This window comes from Varanus komodoensis, unplaced genomic scaffold, assembly GCF_004798865.1.
Source record: "Varanus komodoensis strain SLA01 unplaced genomic scaffold, ASM479886v1 scaffold1, whole genome shotgun sequence".
NCBI classification, from domain to species: Eukaryota; Metazoa; Chordata; class Lepidosauria; order Squamata; family Varanidae; genus Varanus; species Varanus komodoensis.
The window spans coordinates 50,595,840-50,613,572 of NW_025335268.1; the positions used below are offsets into that span (position 1 = coordinate 50,595,840).

Sequence of the window (17,733 nt, forward strand, 5' to 3'; positions counted from 1 at the left end):
ACGACACTGGTGCCAGGTGCTTTCTTCCTTTCAGTGCACTAGTGATCATGCTATTGGTATCATCACAGCATAGCATAAGACAGGGTGGTCATCAGCACCCAGCCACAGAATGCCAGCATCACCTCCCCAAAGAGAGAGACCACAACACAAGTGACAGAGTATGCAGCATGGAGTGGTCTTAGGATGGGCACATACAGAACTCAGATGGGGGGAAACCCAGGGAAAGGGCACTTGCAAAAAGAAAAAGTGAAAGAAGCAAGGGGTGCTTTGCAAGAAACAGCCTGGTTTCACGACATACGTGGAAATTTGAGAACACTGCTAACACTTTCTTGTGCAGAACTTTTGCAGGTACCTCACCTTGTGAAACCTGCCATAAGCACCCAACATCACTGCATTCCCGCCAGGTGGAGGGCTGCAATGGAGGCCGCCACAGCACTGAACGACAGCAGGAGGAGCCCCTGCGACGAAGTGCAGTTGTCTCCTATATCTTTCCTGCCACTGTTGCCATATGAAGGTTCTGGCTGGCTTCAGACAACATGATAGTCCACACTCAAGGGTTAAGTATGGGTTAAGTGCATAGAAATGCAATGCTAATGCTCATAATAATAATCGTCTGTAAGCTCAGTAGGATTTTGAGAGCATAATACTGCAACAATCCACCGTTCAATGAAAATCCACCCCTCTCAGCCCATGTTGCTATTGCGTTGTCTGAACCCAGTCACTGTGTCTTGACTGAAATGTATCATTCACTCTCCTCCCCGCAACACTGGGGGGAAATGCCTCCCACATATGGTGTAGGATTCATCCTCACAGTGTGATTATTACAAGTATCACTGTTTACATGATGTAAATTGCACGGGCTCAGACACTGGCGCCTGCTGCCACCAGTGTGTATCTGTGGCTGGCCTCGTTGTACATCCTGGCCCTTCTTCTTGGCTACTGTCTTTCCCCTCCTTTGGCGCGTCTTGAACCCTTGTCCCAGGAGGGACTGCAAGCCCTGGCTCCCAGTCTTGTCCTTCTGGGCCCCTGATCCAGTCTTCCAGGAGTCCCAGAGGTGTTCATCTGCTTTTCCTGAACCAGTATGTGTCTGCTGGCTTCCTAGCTTTTACGAAACCCTTTTCCAATCAAACTGCTTGGAATGCCTTTCCTAAGGGCTAGTTACTTGCAGTAAGAGCTTTAAGCTAAAATATGCTGGCATTTTTGGCAATGCCCCATCTTCCTTTGGCTCTACTCCCTTTGCCTTTCAGCCTCACACAAGATCTTCTGAAATGTTTTAGGCCTTTGGGATGAAATAAACTATAGATATAAACAGGCTATAGTGATAATAAATAATTACGTAGCATGTACCTCAGACTGGTCTTATTGTTTACTCCTATGTGAGACTGCACAACCCTGATTTGAATTGGGTCTACTGCACTCTAGGAGCAGAAGGCTACATTTCTCCCTAGCACATAATTTATTTTCTGAAATCTTTCCCTGCATCAGTGTGTGCATTAAAAGAAAGAGAGAGAGCAAGAGTAATTTCAGAAAAAAAGGTGAGGAGAAGAGGTAACCCTGCCCTTCCAGTGTGCTGCATACCTGATCCAAATTGGGACTGTGTACACTTACACAAGAGTAAAGCATATGAACAGTCTCAACTCCATGCTATGTGATTAGTGAAAGATGTAGCTTAGCACACGGTGTACTTTCTACAGGTGTCTTGTTTAGGAAGCTATGTGGGAGCTTCTGTTCTGTATCTCCCCTGCTGTGCCCTCAGTGGTCGTGATCATGCTTGCAAAATCGTGGTGGTGAGGAACGTACGAGGACTTGAATTGTATCCTATAAGGATGTCTGGGCCTGGCAGAAGCCGAGTCCTTGCTGGCTGGATCCTTCAGGCTGAAGGAGCAGGGCATGTGTGCCAGGAGTGTGTCTTGGTAACAGTTACGATAGTGAACTTGTGCCATATAGCTGATGGTAGAGAACCTATTTTCTGGATGGAGATCAATGCCATGGGTAGCTCCTGTAAAGCTCAAAAGAAAAGCATGGTCCAAGAGCCCCCCTGAGCCCCCCTGGCTTTGTCACTGGAACAATCCCTGCTCGGTGGGCTTTGGAAGTATTCCCAGGAATGCTGGAGGCATGTTTCCCATTTTTACAGCATGTTTGTCTTTTCTGGCTGTGCATTTTTCCCCTCCCGGGCTGATCATTTATTGAACATGGTGGCTGTACTGCCAGTTTATCGCTGGATCTTATATAACATGTTGTAGGATTGCTCTGTTGTTTAACCTGCATAAAAAGGTAAAGGTTTCCCCTTGACATTAAGTCCAGTCATGTCTGACTCTAGGGGGCAGTGCTCATCTCCGTTTCCTAGCCGAGGGAGCCAGCGTTTGTCCGCAGACAGTCTCCGTGGTCATGTGGCCGGCATGACTAAACACCGAAGTGCACGGAACGCTGTTACCTGTCCACTGAAGTGGTACCTTTTTATATACTTGCATTTGCATGCTTTCGAACTGCATAACCTGCATAGTCATTTCTAAATCAAAGGCTTACTGGGAAAAATATTCACATGTGAGCAGATACTGAATTTGTACTAGAGCTTTTAATATATACACCTATACATTTGTTTTGGTTTTTCTGTGCTTTTTTTTGCCTCAAGGAACTACTTACAAAATAATGCAAGCAATAGTCATCTGATACCATTTCAGTTGCAGAGTTGCAGAGTTTCCATGAATTATTCTGGCCACACAAAAGGAACTTTATGGAATGAAGAAACAGTATACAAAACTAAATTGCGGACTGAAATAACAAATTATTTCCTTACAAATAAATGTTTGCTGCCTATTTTGATATTGCTTTTTAATCCTAATTTTCAAAGTTTTTCTTTTATTTCCCTTGTTTATGTTATGACCTATGGTTACAACAATAAAATTTAATTCTATTCTATTTCCCTTGGCTTTTGTTTTTGTTTTTTTTTTTTTTTGTTTTTTAAGAACCCTACATCCAAATGTTTATTTTCAATGTTTTCTTATTGACTCACCGATTGGTCGAGAAGTAGCACTATTAATAAATGCCATTTATCAAGTAGTCTGAAGGCTCACAGCTATAAGTGACACAACTATGAGATACTCAGCAAGCAAAAAATAAAAATAAATTAATTAACTGATTGATATCTATGCTGCCCAAGAGCTGAAACTCTCTGGGAACTTTATAACATTTAAAACCATAAAATGCATTATGAAACTCTAACATAAAATAAAAGTAAAGACCAAAGTAAAACCTGAGAGTAGTACAAAAATTTGAAAAACAGTCAACGATCCCAAAAAGCAAAAACGGAAAGACTAATATTCTTGGGAAAATCCAATCTGAACCTGGTGCTGGAAAGCATGCCAGGCAAGCTCATCCCACAGCTGGGCTGCCACAGCCCTCTTAGTGACCCACCTCACTCCTTCTGGCAGGGGCTCCAGGAGAAGGACCATGTGGGTGCTCTTAGGACCTAGGCAGGTATGTATGTGATGTTTCAGGTAAACTGACCCCAAACTACTTAGGGCTCTGAAGGTTAATGCTAGCATTTTGAACTAGGCCTGGACATGGACTGGAGCCAATGCAAACTGTAGTGTGCTGATCTAATTTGATCACATTGGCCAGTCCCCATTAGCAATCTTGCTGTATTTCCAGATCAATTCCAAAGGCAACTCAAAGTATAATGCATTGCAGTAATCTAGCCAAGAGGTTATCAGAGCACAGGTCACTGTAACTAGCATATCCCTGTTCAGATAAGGATAAATTTGGTGTACCTGCTTAAAGTGATACAAAGATGCCCTGTGCCACTGAGTTCACCTGTGCCTCTAGTGACAATTGTCTCTTTATTCTTTCCAGTGCCAGGCCAAAACCCTTTTATTTTCCCAATGTTTTAAGACCTGACTGTTTTAATTGAGTTTTTATTGCTAAATTTTGGGACACTGTGTTTTAATTTCTCTTTTCTTTTCTTACATTTTGTATTGTTAAACTGTCCTGAGACTTTGGTAATGGGACAGTCTACAAAAGTTTAAATAAATAAATGAATCTTGAAGCACCCCCAAGAGCAACCCCAAACTACAAAGCTAACCCTTTATGGGGACCACAGCCACTCTAGAACAGGTTGAATATCAATTATCTGGGCAGAAAAACCACCCTGTAACAGTACCCCTACCTTGTTTCAGTTAAATCTCAGTTTGCTGGTTCTCATCTAGTTTATCACTATGCTCAAGCACTGATTAAGAATGGCCGCCACCTCCTCTTAATTTGATGAAAAGAAAGGGTGGTAGTGGGGGTCATCTTCCTACGGATGACATCTCACCTTGCTCCCCCAGAGATTCCATATAGTTGTCAAACAGTACAGGAGACAGTATCAACCCCTCTCCCCACCACCCCACTCCAGCATAGCTGCTATAGCAAATAATGACAATCCCCCTTCATCTGAAACTGGCCATCCAAGCAGAAGTGGAACAGCTCCACTGCAGTTCCTCCAATGCCCAACCCAGTCAGCTTTTCCGGAAGGATACCATGGCTCATGGCATGGAAGGCCACAGGACAGGTCACACTCTCCCTGTCCCTTTTCAAGCATAGATCATCCAACAGGGTGACCAGGGAGGTTTCTGTGCCAAAACCAGGCCTGGAGCCCAACTGAAATGGATCAGGACAATCTGTTTCTCTCAACAGTGCCTGGCATTGCCTGGCAACCACCAGCTCGAGCCCCCTGCCTAGAAGAGGAATGTGATAGATTATATGAGAAATTATGACACCACATACACACCATCATTTTGTAATCTGCATTAATCTGAGATAACTGCCACTCCTGGAACTACACTTATAACCACTAATGTGATTAACATTCTCATCAGCTTAGATTAAAAGGCTGAAAGAAATTCACATTCAAACCTTACTTTAATTGAATATAATTGTACAACAGGGTGAATGTGAATAGCATGAAACTTTGTAAAGTGTCTTAGGTATCTAAGAAGCAGTGGCTACTCACATCAAGGGAACTTGACATCTGGGGTTTTGGAATATGTTTAAGAGACAAGACTTCCCCTTGCGGAAGCCACGCTGATTCCCACCCCCCCTCAGCAAGGCTTGTCCCACTACTCTAAAAGCCCATGGTTTATTACCCGCAAACTAGCCAAAATGAAATGCCATGGTTCATTGATGAGTTATGAACGATAATCGCAACTCATGTAAACTACATTTTCATTGCATACAAATGTAAAACCATGGTTTGTTCATGGGTTGTTTTGCTCAGGAGACCTGTATTGGGTCTTCTGTGGACAAAAGTAATTAAAAGTAAATAAATTGGCCACTCTATGTGCCAGTACTACATTTGTGATACATAGAGAATGCAGGCAAAGGGTGGATGGATGAGACAAAGTCAAGTACTGAGAAATGAAAGCAGTTTGTTCAGTGATCTGCCATGAAGATCCCATGCAGGGCAACAAACCGTGGTTTAACCAGGTGTTAAATGCATCTATCAAACTACATTTGTGTTCAATGGGTTTTATCCCAACAAATATATACAGCAATATATGTAGCCTTATAGGCTACAATCCGATACTAACATTTCTTTGTGACTAGGGTCCTCTGAATGCATTGGATCTTACTTATGAGTCGACATCCATAGGATCATGCTGCTAATGAAGCATTCCTTTCAGTAGAAAGGGGGGAATCAACGCATAGGTCAGCCTTCCCCAACCTGCTGCCCTCTAAATGCGATGTACTATAGATCCAATTGTTTCCAGCCAGCAGGGCCACAGCACATCTGGAAAGCACATCTGGAATGGAGGTGCAGATTATGGATTGTGCCATTATTAATCTATTTTTTCTTCAAGTAAAACAAAAGGGAAGAAAGTAAACGATGAGATATAGAGCCAAAGGAGGTAGTGTAATACATGGACATGAAAATCGTATAGTGACTTTTTTTTTAAGATAGCCAAATATTATTGCTTGGGAGACATGAGTGTGTTTGCCCAAAGAAGGGCCCAGAAAAACCAAAGCATAGCTTTTGTGAACATCTATGAGGCTTCCCTGACCGATCACATTGTGCTTCCTCAGACAGCCCTGTTTGGAACATGCCAGATGTACCGATTCTTCCTCCAAGGGCAGAGTAGAGGCAGTGAAATAGCAAGGCTCTTCTTTTAATTTCATGTAATCTACAGATCCCACCAGGCTGTTGTTTTATTGATGGCACTCTTGAGCTTTTCACTAAGTAACTAAATATTTAATGATGTTTTCAAAAAACATATTGAATGTTGGATTTTCTTGACATAAAGCTTGTACTGGAAGAGTCAAATTGCTAGAGAGACTTTAAACTGATTAAATGAATATTTCAACGTAATAAAATTAACTGTGCAATTTTAAGAAAATGTAGCTCTAATAAGATTTCTGAAAAACAAACAAGATGCTTAGGTAAGGTTATATTCCACCAAGGAGAGATTGGTGTTGACATTTTAGTGGTTTTAAATTGCTGCTGCCAATAATCCCAGTGATGTTAGAATGACAACTCCTTTATGATATTGAAATCAACAGAGCAATGCAATGCGAAAGGACAACACAGACTTGTGGTTGCCCTTCTGTTCCCGGGTCTCTGTCTCTAGCCCATTGTACTTTTGCAGAATATCTCTTTGAAGTGTATGCCCTATTTTAACACTTTAGCTCTCCTTTATCATGTTTCTCATTTCTGTCTGCCAACAGAAGCCCTGAAAGCTACTCTTTGCTGCAGCACTTTCCATTTCTGTCCTTTGCAACCATTGTTTTATCCAATGCACATCCAGGACTTTCCAAACTTACCCAAGATGAACAGTCCCCAGTAGAAATGTGGCAATGAATCAAGAAGATGGCACTTAAGTGATAATTTCAATGCTGGAACAGCATCATGAAATTTTGAACCTTATAATTATCTGGTTCATAATATGAATTTTCCTAGCTTGTAATGCAATGCAAGCAAACATCATTTTCCCAGAAGATCTTCTCCAGCATGTAATGTAAAGTGAGGTTTTGCACAAGTGCAGACTATAGTTAATAACATTGCCTTTCCTTCGGTCCCCTCACCCACTTTTTTGTCTAAGTCCTAGTCACAAATTTCTACATTTGTACCATCTGGTTATGATAGGGAAATGAAGATAACCTGGCGCACCCAGTCCACTTACAACATTCTCAGAGCAGACTTGCAGGATGGTGTTTATGTGCCCAGACAAGTCACACCTTTGATCATAAGTTCTATTGGAATAAGTCTCCACGGACAGAGATAATTGTAATCGTGTTGGTTACCTGCCCTGAGCCTTTCAGACAGGTCAAGACATAAACTGAAACAGAAAAACAAATCAATTCATGCTCTGCTCACATTCTCTGATCATTAAAACATGATGTTTTATATTGAATTCTGAACTGCTATTGAGTGAACTGCTTCATAACAAATCCTAGGCTAAATGTAAAAATGTGAGCAAGGAAAAGAGTGGCTTTAAAGTATTTGTTTATCCTGCTTCTAAATATAATCTCTTTATGTTACTCATCACCTTTGATATTAATGACAACTGGCATATAATTCTGGATAGATAATGAGAAAACCACATGGGGTCCTCACTAACCTAAGTTAACATAATACCTAAATTTCTCTCCCTGTAACCTGTGAGTTGGATGCATCAATATCCACCCGCAGATAGAAAGTTTCTTCTATCAACAGGATTTTGATTTAGAAAACTTTTCTGCTGGCTAAATGGGGGAAGAGCTGATCTTTCTTTTCCTCCTCCCACCTTCTGTCCACTTTGTCTCCTGAAGAGATGCTCTGCAATGTTCTGGAGCAGTGGGGGAGGAAGTGCTGTAGTCTGGAGACTTGTTGAAAGTAGGCTTCCCCCATTTCAGTCAGCAGGAGTGTTCTGAACAGATTCTGCTTGGGAACCTTCCTGCAAGTGAAATAAAACATTCTGGATCTAATTTCACAGGGTAGTATTGTATTGCTCCCTGCACTCACAGATGCAACCACTCATATGATGGCATTTTGTGCTTCTAAAACAACCCAAAATGAGCGAAATGCTTATTTCTGGAGCTCAGTGGACTTTGCAAATTCTAGAGTTATTTTCAGAAATGCAAAAGCCCTGTTGCTCACTCTCACACATCCAAAAGAAGCAGTGGAGACCAAGTAGGAATGGCTGCTGCTATCAAGGGTTAAGAAACAACACAGATAAGTACACCTAAACTTTATTGGGATGGGGCAGGAAATCACAACATGGAGTTTCCATTTTCTTGGTCCTTGTCTGACGCCTGATACTTCTGTCAGTGGTAATATGTTTGTGAGGCTGGCACATATGTCATAAGAAAAGAGTAGGAATTTTACTTTTATGGTGTTTACGCTTCTGTGGGATCATAATATTGGAATTATTTATCTTGTTTGTCTATGGTTTTGTCATTCTTTTTGCAATATAAGAAAAATTGGTATATTTTATTTATTTATTCACATATGTATATGCTGCGTATAGCAACGTGGGCCTCCCCACTTTGTAAATTAAAGGTAAATTAAGATTAATTGAATGAATATTGATGACAAACATAGCCAGGTGACTATGTAAAAAGTAAGATTAAAGGGAAGAACATTAAAGCCATTGGCTGTGTTCACACAGTAGAGCAACCTACACTTGTCTGGGTATAGGTTGTCGTTGAACTGTGGATTGTTGAGCTGTGATGGATGTGAGTGCAGCTGCGCTAACAAAACATGGTTTGTTTGTTATCCACAAATTACCCACACTTCAGTGACAATCCACACTTCTGTGAAACAACCTTTCAAGTGCTTGAACATCATCAGTCATCTCTTCTCAAGAATAAACATGAGCAGTTCTTCCAGTCCCTCTTCACAGGGCTTTGTTTCCAGTCCTATGATCATTTTCTTTGCCCTTCTCAGAACCTTTTCCAGTTTATCTCCATCTTTCTTAAACTCTGGTGCCCAGAACTGGGCACAGAACTCAAGATGAAGTCTAATCAGCACTGAGCAAAGGTGAACTAGTACTTTGCGTGATTTGGAAGTGATACCTCTATTCATACAGCCCCAAATAGTTTTGCCTTTTTTTGCAACCACATCACATGGTTGACTCACATTCAGCTCGTGATCTAGAACGTTCCAAGAACCTTGCTTGTGTTAAGCCAAGTATCGCCCATCTTGTAGCTGTCATGTGGGTTCCTTTCCCTAGCTGTACAATTTGGCATTTATCCCTATTAAATTTCCTTCTGTTGTTTCAACCCAGTGCTTCAACCTATCAAGCTCACTTTGAATTTTGTTTCTGTTTTCCAGGATATTAGCTATTCCACCCAATATTGTATCAACTGAAAATTGACTGAATCTCCTCATCCAAATGATTAATAAAAACACTGAAGACCACTAGGCCCAGAACTGAACCTGTGATACCCAACTCATCGCCTCTTCCCAGTTTGAGAAGGTGTCATTAATAAGTACCCAAACATATTAACTTTCCTCCTGAAATTAATAGATTCTTTCTGGCTTCACCTCTTTGCAATAAAACTATCAGAATGAGTAAACTGGTGCAGTATCAATTCTAGCCTGAAGTGCTGCAAGAGAATAATAGTTTACAAGAGCTTTACCTATAGGATAAAGCACTAATAGGACAATCGTTAGTCTGTCATACCGAGAGTTGTAGTTGTCTGGATTTTTTTTGGAGAGAGAGAGTTGTGTTGTACTGTTTCATTTGAGAAAAAAGGTAACTGTTTCTAAAGCACTGAGCAATTTTACCGCTCCCTCCATTTGCTCTAGACAGTCTTTAAAGGATCCAGTATCATAGGTGCCCTTGCCCCAAGCTATTCTGTTTTACAGTATGATGAAGTATTCAGAATGATATCAAGGTGGGATGGATGAGCGAGATGGATGATATAAAATGGCTCCAACTTTAATAAAGAAACCTTTACTTACAGCTGTCCTCTTCTTCAGTGATACATTTGACGACATAACAGGCGTAGACGAATCCTGCCAGCTTAAACAAAATGGAACAATATTAGATATACAGTAAAAGTGACAAGAATCCTCAACAAAGGTGTGTGCATGTAAGAAAAATATAACATTTGCTGTATTTTGCTATGAATGCTGCCATTCTTTAACATAGTTATGTATTTTCAGCAACAGCCATCCTCCTAGAAAAATCATGATGGCAATATGGGTCTACTGCAGTGATGCAGAATTTGCTTTTAAATTCATGCACTTCTTCCTTCCACCCAGAAATGAGATCCATGCAAGCTCCATTGAGACTAAACATAGAAGGAGGGGGTGTACACAGTCTATCTCGTCAAATTTGTCACCCTCCATTCATGGATGATCACTCCTTGAAGAGGAGAAGCTGCTGCATTTCTGGAGGCTTTGAATACTGAATACAGCTATAGAAAATTAGTGTTTCAGTTAGGGGCCCTTGCACAGAATCACAGCACACCCTGATATTATCCCTTCCACAATATGCCTGGAAGCTTCTCTCCAGCACAACACCTACTTGCATATAATAAATAGGTGAATAGCCCATGGACATGCTACTGAGATAGGCAGACATTGAGGTTGTGGGATCTACGTTATTGTTTACTAGAACTCTGATTTTCACTGACCAGAGACAGATAAAAAATAGCAGCTCAGGCAGGTGGACATACACTAGGAATTAAGGAAAAGGGTGCCTTTGAATATGTACACATCCCAGAAATTTGGGATTAACACTAGAGCCCAGGTCACAAGTCTTTTCACACAAAATGCCACTCCTCAGTGTCCCAAAGCTTTCTTTTCAGCAACTGAATTTAGGAGTAAAAAGCTTTCTAGCTGTTGCTATTGCTGACAATTGGGAGTCAAAACACTCCTTCAACTACTGCAGATCAATAGATTTGAAACTAAGTTCTGTCAACCACTGGTGTATTTTGCTTCACACCTTTATGCAAATCTGTCTGGTGTAAAAGGAAAGAGCAAGAGAGCAAGCATGGTGTCCAGAGAATCTTAAACATATAAAATTCAATATTCAATACAAACAAAATATTCAATACATTAGCAAGCAAAAGCAAATGCATCTTCTCCTCACCAACTCATCAGTTCTACATCCTCTGCTGTCTGTAGCATGAGGATAAAAATAGGGGCCACTTCTATTGTAAGGATGTGACAGTAATGAATGTCAACTGCTTTGAACACTTTACAACATTCATATACACTTTCATATAACATTGCGCTTTATAGTGAAGAACCCGGATCCACTGAAGAACTAACAAATCAACCTTCACCAAATGGTGAAGGCAATAAAATAGGATCTGTATTGTTTATTCCACTCGGGATTACAGGGAATTTCCAGTAGGAGCATGAGGCACTTGTGCCATCACATTCCTCATGGCGATTATACGAGCAACAGACACACCGACTGAGTTTGTACATCACAAGACACCAAGGTGGGGTTTTTTTACCCTTGTTGGTTTGTCATGTCGTCCAGACCCAGTTATGAAATTTCAGTGTGGTACCTGGAGAAAAACAATTCATTGTGTGATTGCCACACTACACTGTGACTAGGAGCTCCATTTTGTCAATCTGTGGTAAAAAAAAGTCTCATAGAATCCCCTGGAAAGAGTGGCAACAAAAGAGGGTGTTCTTAGATATCCTAGCAGCGCGCGTGCGCGCGCGCACACACACACACACACACACACACACACACACACACACACACAACCTTCACTTTGTTCCTATTGGCTGATTGCTGTGTCCATCACCCTGTTTACTTCTGACAGCAGGAGAAAGCAGGTAAATACACAGAGAGAAAAGGGAGGAATTGCAGAAGTGTTTATTTTAATATAAAACAACAGCAGCAGCAGCCCACCCCCGCCCCCTTTAGAGTTGGTTGGCTAGGAAGGTTTAAAGAGATGGAGGGGAGAATATAATCAGGAGGGGGGGAAAGGGAAAACCTGCTCTCAAATTCCAATGGACCTATCAGTAAGAGGTGGCTGAGATGGATAGGGAGCAACACAGTAAAAAAAGGAGACTTTGCTTGTAGGAATGTGTGTGACTATCTAATGGGAAGGTTGAGGGAGGGGGGAAGTGGAACCAGGTAGAAACCACACAGACTAGAGTGCCATGGTGTTTGAACCCAGCCACTTCATGATGGGTTCAAAATGATGCAGAAGATGCTGCATTTTTCCAGAGTTTGTAAAATTCTGTTCATTTTCTGGTTCACCCCAACATGCAAAGGACATGGTGGGCAACATTAAGGTTTACAACCTGCTCCCCAGGGTGTAGAACACATGATGAGAATTGTGTCTAAATAATAAATGGATTGTATTTCATGTAAAACTCTTTGTTCCTATTGTAAGTTACACACATGGTGGTAAAGGGTACACTACCATGAGGTTTACTCTTAAGTCACCCATGTGGATGGATAATCTACTTGCCAAGACTTTGTGTGAACTAGCCCCAAGCACTGGGAAAATACAATAAAAGGTTTCAAAGAAAGGTACTAATCCATCTTTAAATTATTGCCTCAACATGGTGTGATCATTAAATCATGGTTCTAACTAGCTTAATTTCTCATCATGATTTGGCAACCAAATCATTCCTTAATTATTTTCCCTTGAATTACTTTTATAACATAAGCAGAAATGGAAATACTTTATAAAGTAGTTCTGTGAGATTGCGCTGGAAGGGCATAGGATTTTAATCTGCCCTGGAGGCTGTTGGGCCTTGGTATCTACAGAAAAAAAGGTTGATGTCACATGGACAAAAACAAATTGAACAATTTGCCCAGATGTTATTCACAGCCATTAAGATGAATACAAATGAAAGGGAAAGAAAATGCAATCAGCAAAACTTGGCAAAATGGTACAGAGATGATAAGATGCTGTTTCACATATTACATGGGAGTTTGCTTTACTTTGTGGATAGAGTTGTGTCTTTGGTATTTGTTGATTTCAGATTATCCAGGATAGCAAATTAGTTGACTGCAGGTGCCAACATCTCTTTGCAGGCACTAAAAAGGGCAGTCTGGGTTCTGTTTCTATTGTCATGCACAACAGTTTCATGACATGCACTTACTGACAATGGCTTAAGGCTCCATACATCCTGAAGGCTGCAATGGAGCACTCTACAAACAGTTGTTCTCCTGAGGTTGGGAAGGGTTCATAAGAGCTTCATAAGGCTTCATAAGGCTTCATAAGAGCGAGAGGATATGCGTGTGCTGAGCTTGCCTTTATATTGCGTTGGGGCATACCTGATCTTCTGGAGCTCCACTGCGTATCAGAGATGCTGGATCAGTCCGATCACCTTAGGGATGTATGATAAGAGAGCTCCATTTTCATCCTAGGTTGCTTCACCAGCTGAGTTTTGTAGAATAGGAGTTCCCAACCAGTATGCGGAGACACACTGCTGTGTCTCAGCACCGCTTGTCAAACCTGCCTCAAAACACAGCCAATTATAATTGCTCACTGAAGCATCCCTTTTATTGTCATTTCTCAGCTGGTGAGCAGCCCTGGATGGGGGTATGGAGGCTGGTCCCAGAGTAATGGTGCTTTCTGACCTTTGGGCCACTGTGTAGAAAACGTTCACATCTTTCTGCTCTCTCTAACATCGCCATTGGCAAGAGTGGCAAATTAACACAGATGAGCAGTGAGAAGTGGTGGAAGAAATCCCTGAGCTAACTAGGTTGAAAGAAGTGAGAAACTCTGTTATACACTTGTAGGAATGGTTTATTTTCATTCTATTGCCTAGCGTCAGCTAACTCAAGGATGAGGCTACATGGTATGCACTTAGAAGACTTGAAATGCATCACGATCCCTAACCCGAACACCATATGAATGTAGATGTATCAAGAATTGGAACACATCAGGGAACTGAACATATCAAGCAATGGTAAGAAAAGGGATTAGGAAGAACTGTAATAAAATATGATCATAGCTTGAATCATCAAATGGGTTTCTGGTGAGACAAATGTGCTTTATTGAACAAATCTACATTTATTTAGTTATTTTATTTACTGATTGCACTTATATCACACTTTTTCTGAGTGGCTGAAAGCAACATACATGGTTCTTTTCCTGGTTTTATTGTCATGATGATCCTGTGAATTGGTTAAGTTGAGAACTGGCCCACGATCACCTACTGACCTCTATGGCTATATGTGAACTTGAAATGGGTCCTTCCCAGGCCTAGTCCAACACTCTAATCCAACCTTCTCGAACCTTGGTCTCTCCCTATGTTTTGGCCTACAACTCCCAGCATGCCTGAGAATTGGCCATGGATCTGATAGGAGTTGAAGTCTAAAACATCTCAAGGGTACCAGGATAGTGAAGGTTGCTCTAACCACTGCACCATTCATTAATATTCAATAAGTATGCAACTTTAATGAAATGTGCATATAACTATGGAGAGGGAATACACCAGGTATCCACCTGCATCCTATGTTAACATCTGAACTGGCTGGCATGCATAATTTATCTAGCTTTGAGATGTCATTGTTGATTCCATCACTTCTGAGGCATGAAATGCAATGGCACATTTGTGGCACAGGAGACCCTCTGGCGAAGTTAAACCCTCCCTTCAGGGATCCTTTCCTGCCAATCTGATTACAGGCTCAACGTTGCTATTAAGTAATTATTACTCACTATCAAGATGCCTACCAGATGGTGGTAAGAGGAATGAAATGTGCTTTTTGAAATGGATGGCGAAACAACGAGCAACAGCCGCAGACCCTTTTGTTTATACTAGGTCAGTCTAATCACATATAAATCAGGGAACACAGATGTGGGTTTTGAGGGCAAAGGGAGCATATGTCGGAGTGTGCTGAGGTCTCGCCCTGCTTGCAGATCGTTTCCCTGTAGCCTGTCCCTGCCAGAGCTATTTCCACAGCTGAGCTTTGATACCAGGAGCAACCTTGGATGGAGGAAAAAGTGTTTTGAGGAGAGCCTACCAGAAAGGTAAGTTGGGGAAGGTCTTGCCCTACAGAAGCAAATGCTGCTCTTGCTCGAAAAATTAGACACCTCCCCCTGCCAACACTGTTTTGCATGTGATTAAGGGAGACCCTGCATTGTATCCAGTGCCAGTCCAACTTGAGGCTCAGTCTCTTAATGGGTCTAATCTAAAGAGGAGTTAGACTGGATACAGCTGCTGGGTTTAAAAAACAGAACTGCTGGTTGCATCAACATTGGTCCTGAGAAGGGGAGAGGTACCAGCCAAACTCCTCTTCTCAGCTGTCTGTCTTGCCCATTGCTCCCTTCGTCCCTGCTTTCTCTCCCATCCCCTAAAGGTTATTGTGTCAGTTCCTATCTTCTCTTGCCTTTACAGAATAGCAGCATGTCTCTGTGGCCCTGCAAAAGGAATGCTGTCCAAGATCTCAAAGCCTGGGAGTATGAATTCCTGTTTCACAATGGCCTGCACTATTACCAAGGCATCAACATATGATCAACATATATAGCAGAAGGGGTAAGTAAGTTTCTGGGGGATCACCAAAAAAAGATGACAAAAGAGGATGTTTGTATAAAAATTGCATGCACCAATTCATATCTTTAGATCCACATTTAGAAATATTTATTATAATGTAAAAAGAACTATAACATGTCTCCCAGTAGTGCAGAAGACTATGACCAGCCTGCTGTCTCGGTGCTAACTGGTGTGAGGGAATGGTCCTTATCCTTCTTTATCTTTAAAGTGGAATTGCAAAGAACAGCCCTTCAAGCAGAGGTCTCCTTCAACTACTGAATGGTCCTCTGAAAGCCCTTCAAGAGAAGATTGCCCTCCATAAAAGAGGACACATGGTCCACCTATTTGAGGAATATAATGGGCTATATAGGGGATGCGGTGGTGCAGTGGGTTAAACTGCTGTGCTGCTGGGCTGGTTGATCGGAAGGCTGACAGTTTGAATCCACACATGGAGTGAGCTCCCATGCTCCATCCCAGCTCCTGCCAACCTTGCAGTTCGAAAGCATGCAAATGCAAGTAGATAAAAAGGTACCACTTTGATGTGAAGGTAACAGCGTTCCATGCACCTCGGTGTTTAGTCATGCCGGCCACATGACCACGGAGACTGTCTGTGGACAAACACTGGCTCCCTCGGCTAGGAAACGGAGATGAGCACCACCTGCTAGAGTCAGGCATGACTGGACTTTAATGTCATGGGGAAACCTTTGCTTGAATGGGCTGTGCCACTTCAGTTGATCACTTTTTTTGAATGCTCCCTTATGATAAACAAATTTAAAAACTCAGCGTTGTGTTGAAATCCAAGTTTAGCACAGCAAGGGTAAGCTTTTTCCCTCCCTGGTATGCAAGTTTTTATTTTCTAACAGTATTTTACATGACAGAGCATTCCAAAAGACCATGCCCCCACTTTAAGCAAAGAAAGAGTGATATGTCACATGAAGAAATGAACATTTGGGGGATTAACTTCTCAGTAATTGCTGCACAGGTCCCAAGTGCACACTTTGCTAGTTTTCAAATAATACCTATCTCCCATACACAGGTGGCGTTATTAAATATATATTTTTGTTTGCATTTGGATCACCAGTTCGTAAGTATTTTTTAAAGTATTTTTTAAAATCAGAGCTAAATCACACACTTTTCTTTTCCCGGAGCTGCTATGTGGCTTCCCTGAGAGACTTTCACACTTAGCAGGCATGAGAATTCTCTGCAGGAGCTAACATACATGGCGTGAAAGGAGAGGTGTATCTTGCGTTCTTGTCAGCAGGTCCTCTTGGCCTTATCAAAGCAGAATTTTCTTCCCCTACATGACTGAGGGATGGATGGCTGTTAGACCTATATGTACCTCTGTTTTAGAAATCACTGGAGCATGCTTTGCGTTCAATACGGCCAAGGAAGGTCTACAATTACACTGATGAGGATATTCTTATTAACTGAGTTTGTTACACTCCTATTTCTTGCAAAATATCAGCAGGTAATACTGTGTTGACTAACCTTTTCTCACACAGTGCAGCAAGCATACTGTAGCACAAATTATACATACTGATGGCATGTTGTGTTTAGTTTCATCCTCTAAACTCTTAACCATAATGGGAACTCATCTGATAAATTGTACAGCATCTCAGTGGGCGAACTTGTTGATTAAAGGTATCTCTTTAAAGCAGGAAATGGACTTCTTTAAATTATAGGTATGAAATAAAACAGGAGGGGTTTTTCACAAAAAAAGTCTACCACTTCAGAAATACATGGTAGTTTGGGGCTGCTGCAAAATGGCGTGAAAACGCTTGCCCATTCATTTTGTCTGGCTGAACAGGCTTCCTTATGGAGCTAGAACGAAGGCAAGCCTTCAAATTTTCATTGTAATTTGGCCCAGTAGTAGTGAGCAGTGTTGCTGGAATGCCGGCTATTAGGAAAATAGGGCTTATGCTGAGAATTTGGTTCCCAACTGAATCCTTCTCTTCTTTTCCCAACCAAAAAAGATCAGCTCCTTGCTCGGAGTGGTTCTTGCTGCTTGCTGGCCAAGCGGCAGGACTGCTTTTGTTACATCGGCCCTCATCTGACTCCACCTGTTCAATCAAATGTCTTACAGAACCAGACACAGCCTGGTTCTCTCCAGCCTCTTGGCTTATCACTGGGCCTTCTGGGCTTGGCATTTCTGCTAAGAATTCTGACCCTGCCTCTTTTTCCAGTTCTGATTCAGAATTTGAGGTAATAACCTTGGAAAGCTGTATTTTGGGAGAAGTGGGACTAGTTCCCACACCACATTCAGCTCCAGCCACCAGGTGGTTTAGGGGTCAAACACCAAGCAGTTAGCCCCC

The 17,733-nt window shown here is 41.8% G+C and overlaps 1 protein-coding gene and 1 long non-coding RNA gene across 5 annotated transcripts in view; one reads left to right on the top strand and one right to left on the bottom strand.

The window, feature by feature from the left end:
* The window catches only part of NKAIN2 (sodium/potassium transporting ATPase interacting 2), a 527,111-nt gene that overhangs the window by 27,923 nt on the left and 481,455 nt on the right, over positions 1-17,733 (bottom strand). For all 4 annotated transcript variants that reach the window (XM_044425259.1, XM_044425276.1, XM_044425267.1 and 1 more), the window contains one exon: positions 9,920-9,980. In XM_044425259.1, the coding sequence (XP_044281194.1) occupies positions 9,920-9,980 (61 nt within the window). The remainder of the gene's footprint in view (positions 1-9,919; positions 9,981-17,733) is intronic.
* On the top strand, positions 9,942-15,396 carry LOC123021026. The gene is made up of 3 exons (XR_006414247.1): positions 9,942-10,040; positions 13,715-13,855; positions 15,287-15,396. It is a non-coding gene; the product is annotated as an uncharacterized LOC123021026 (long non-coding RNA).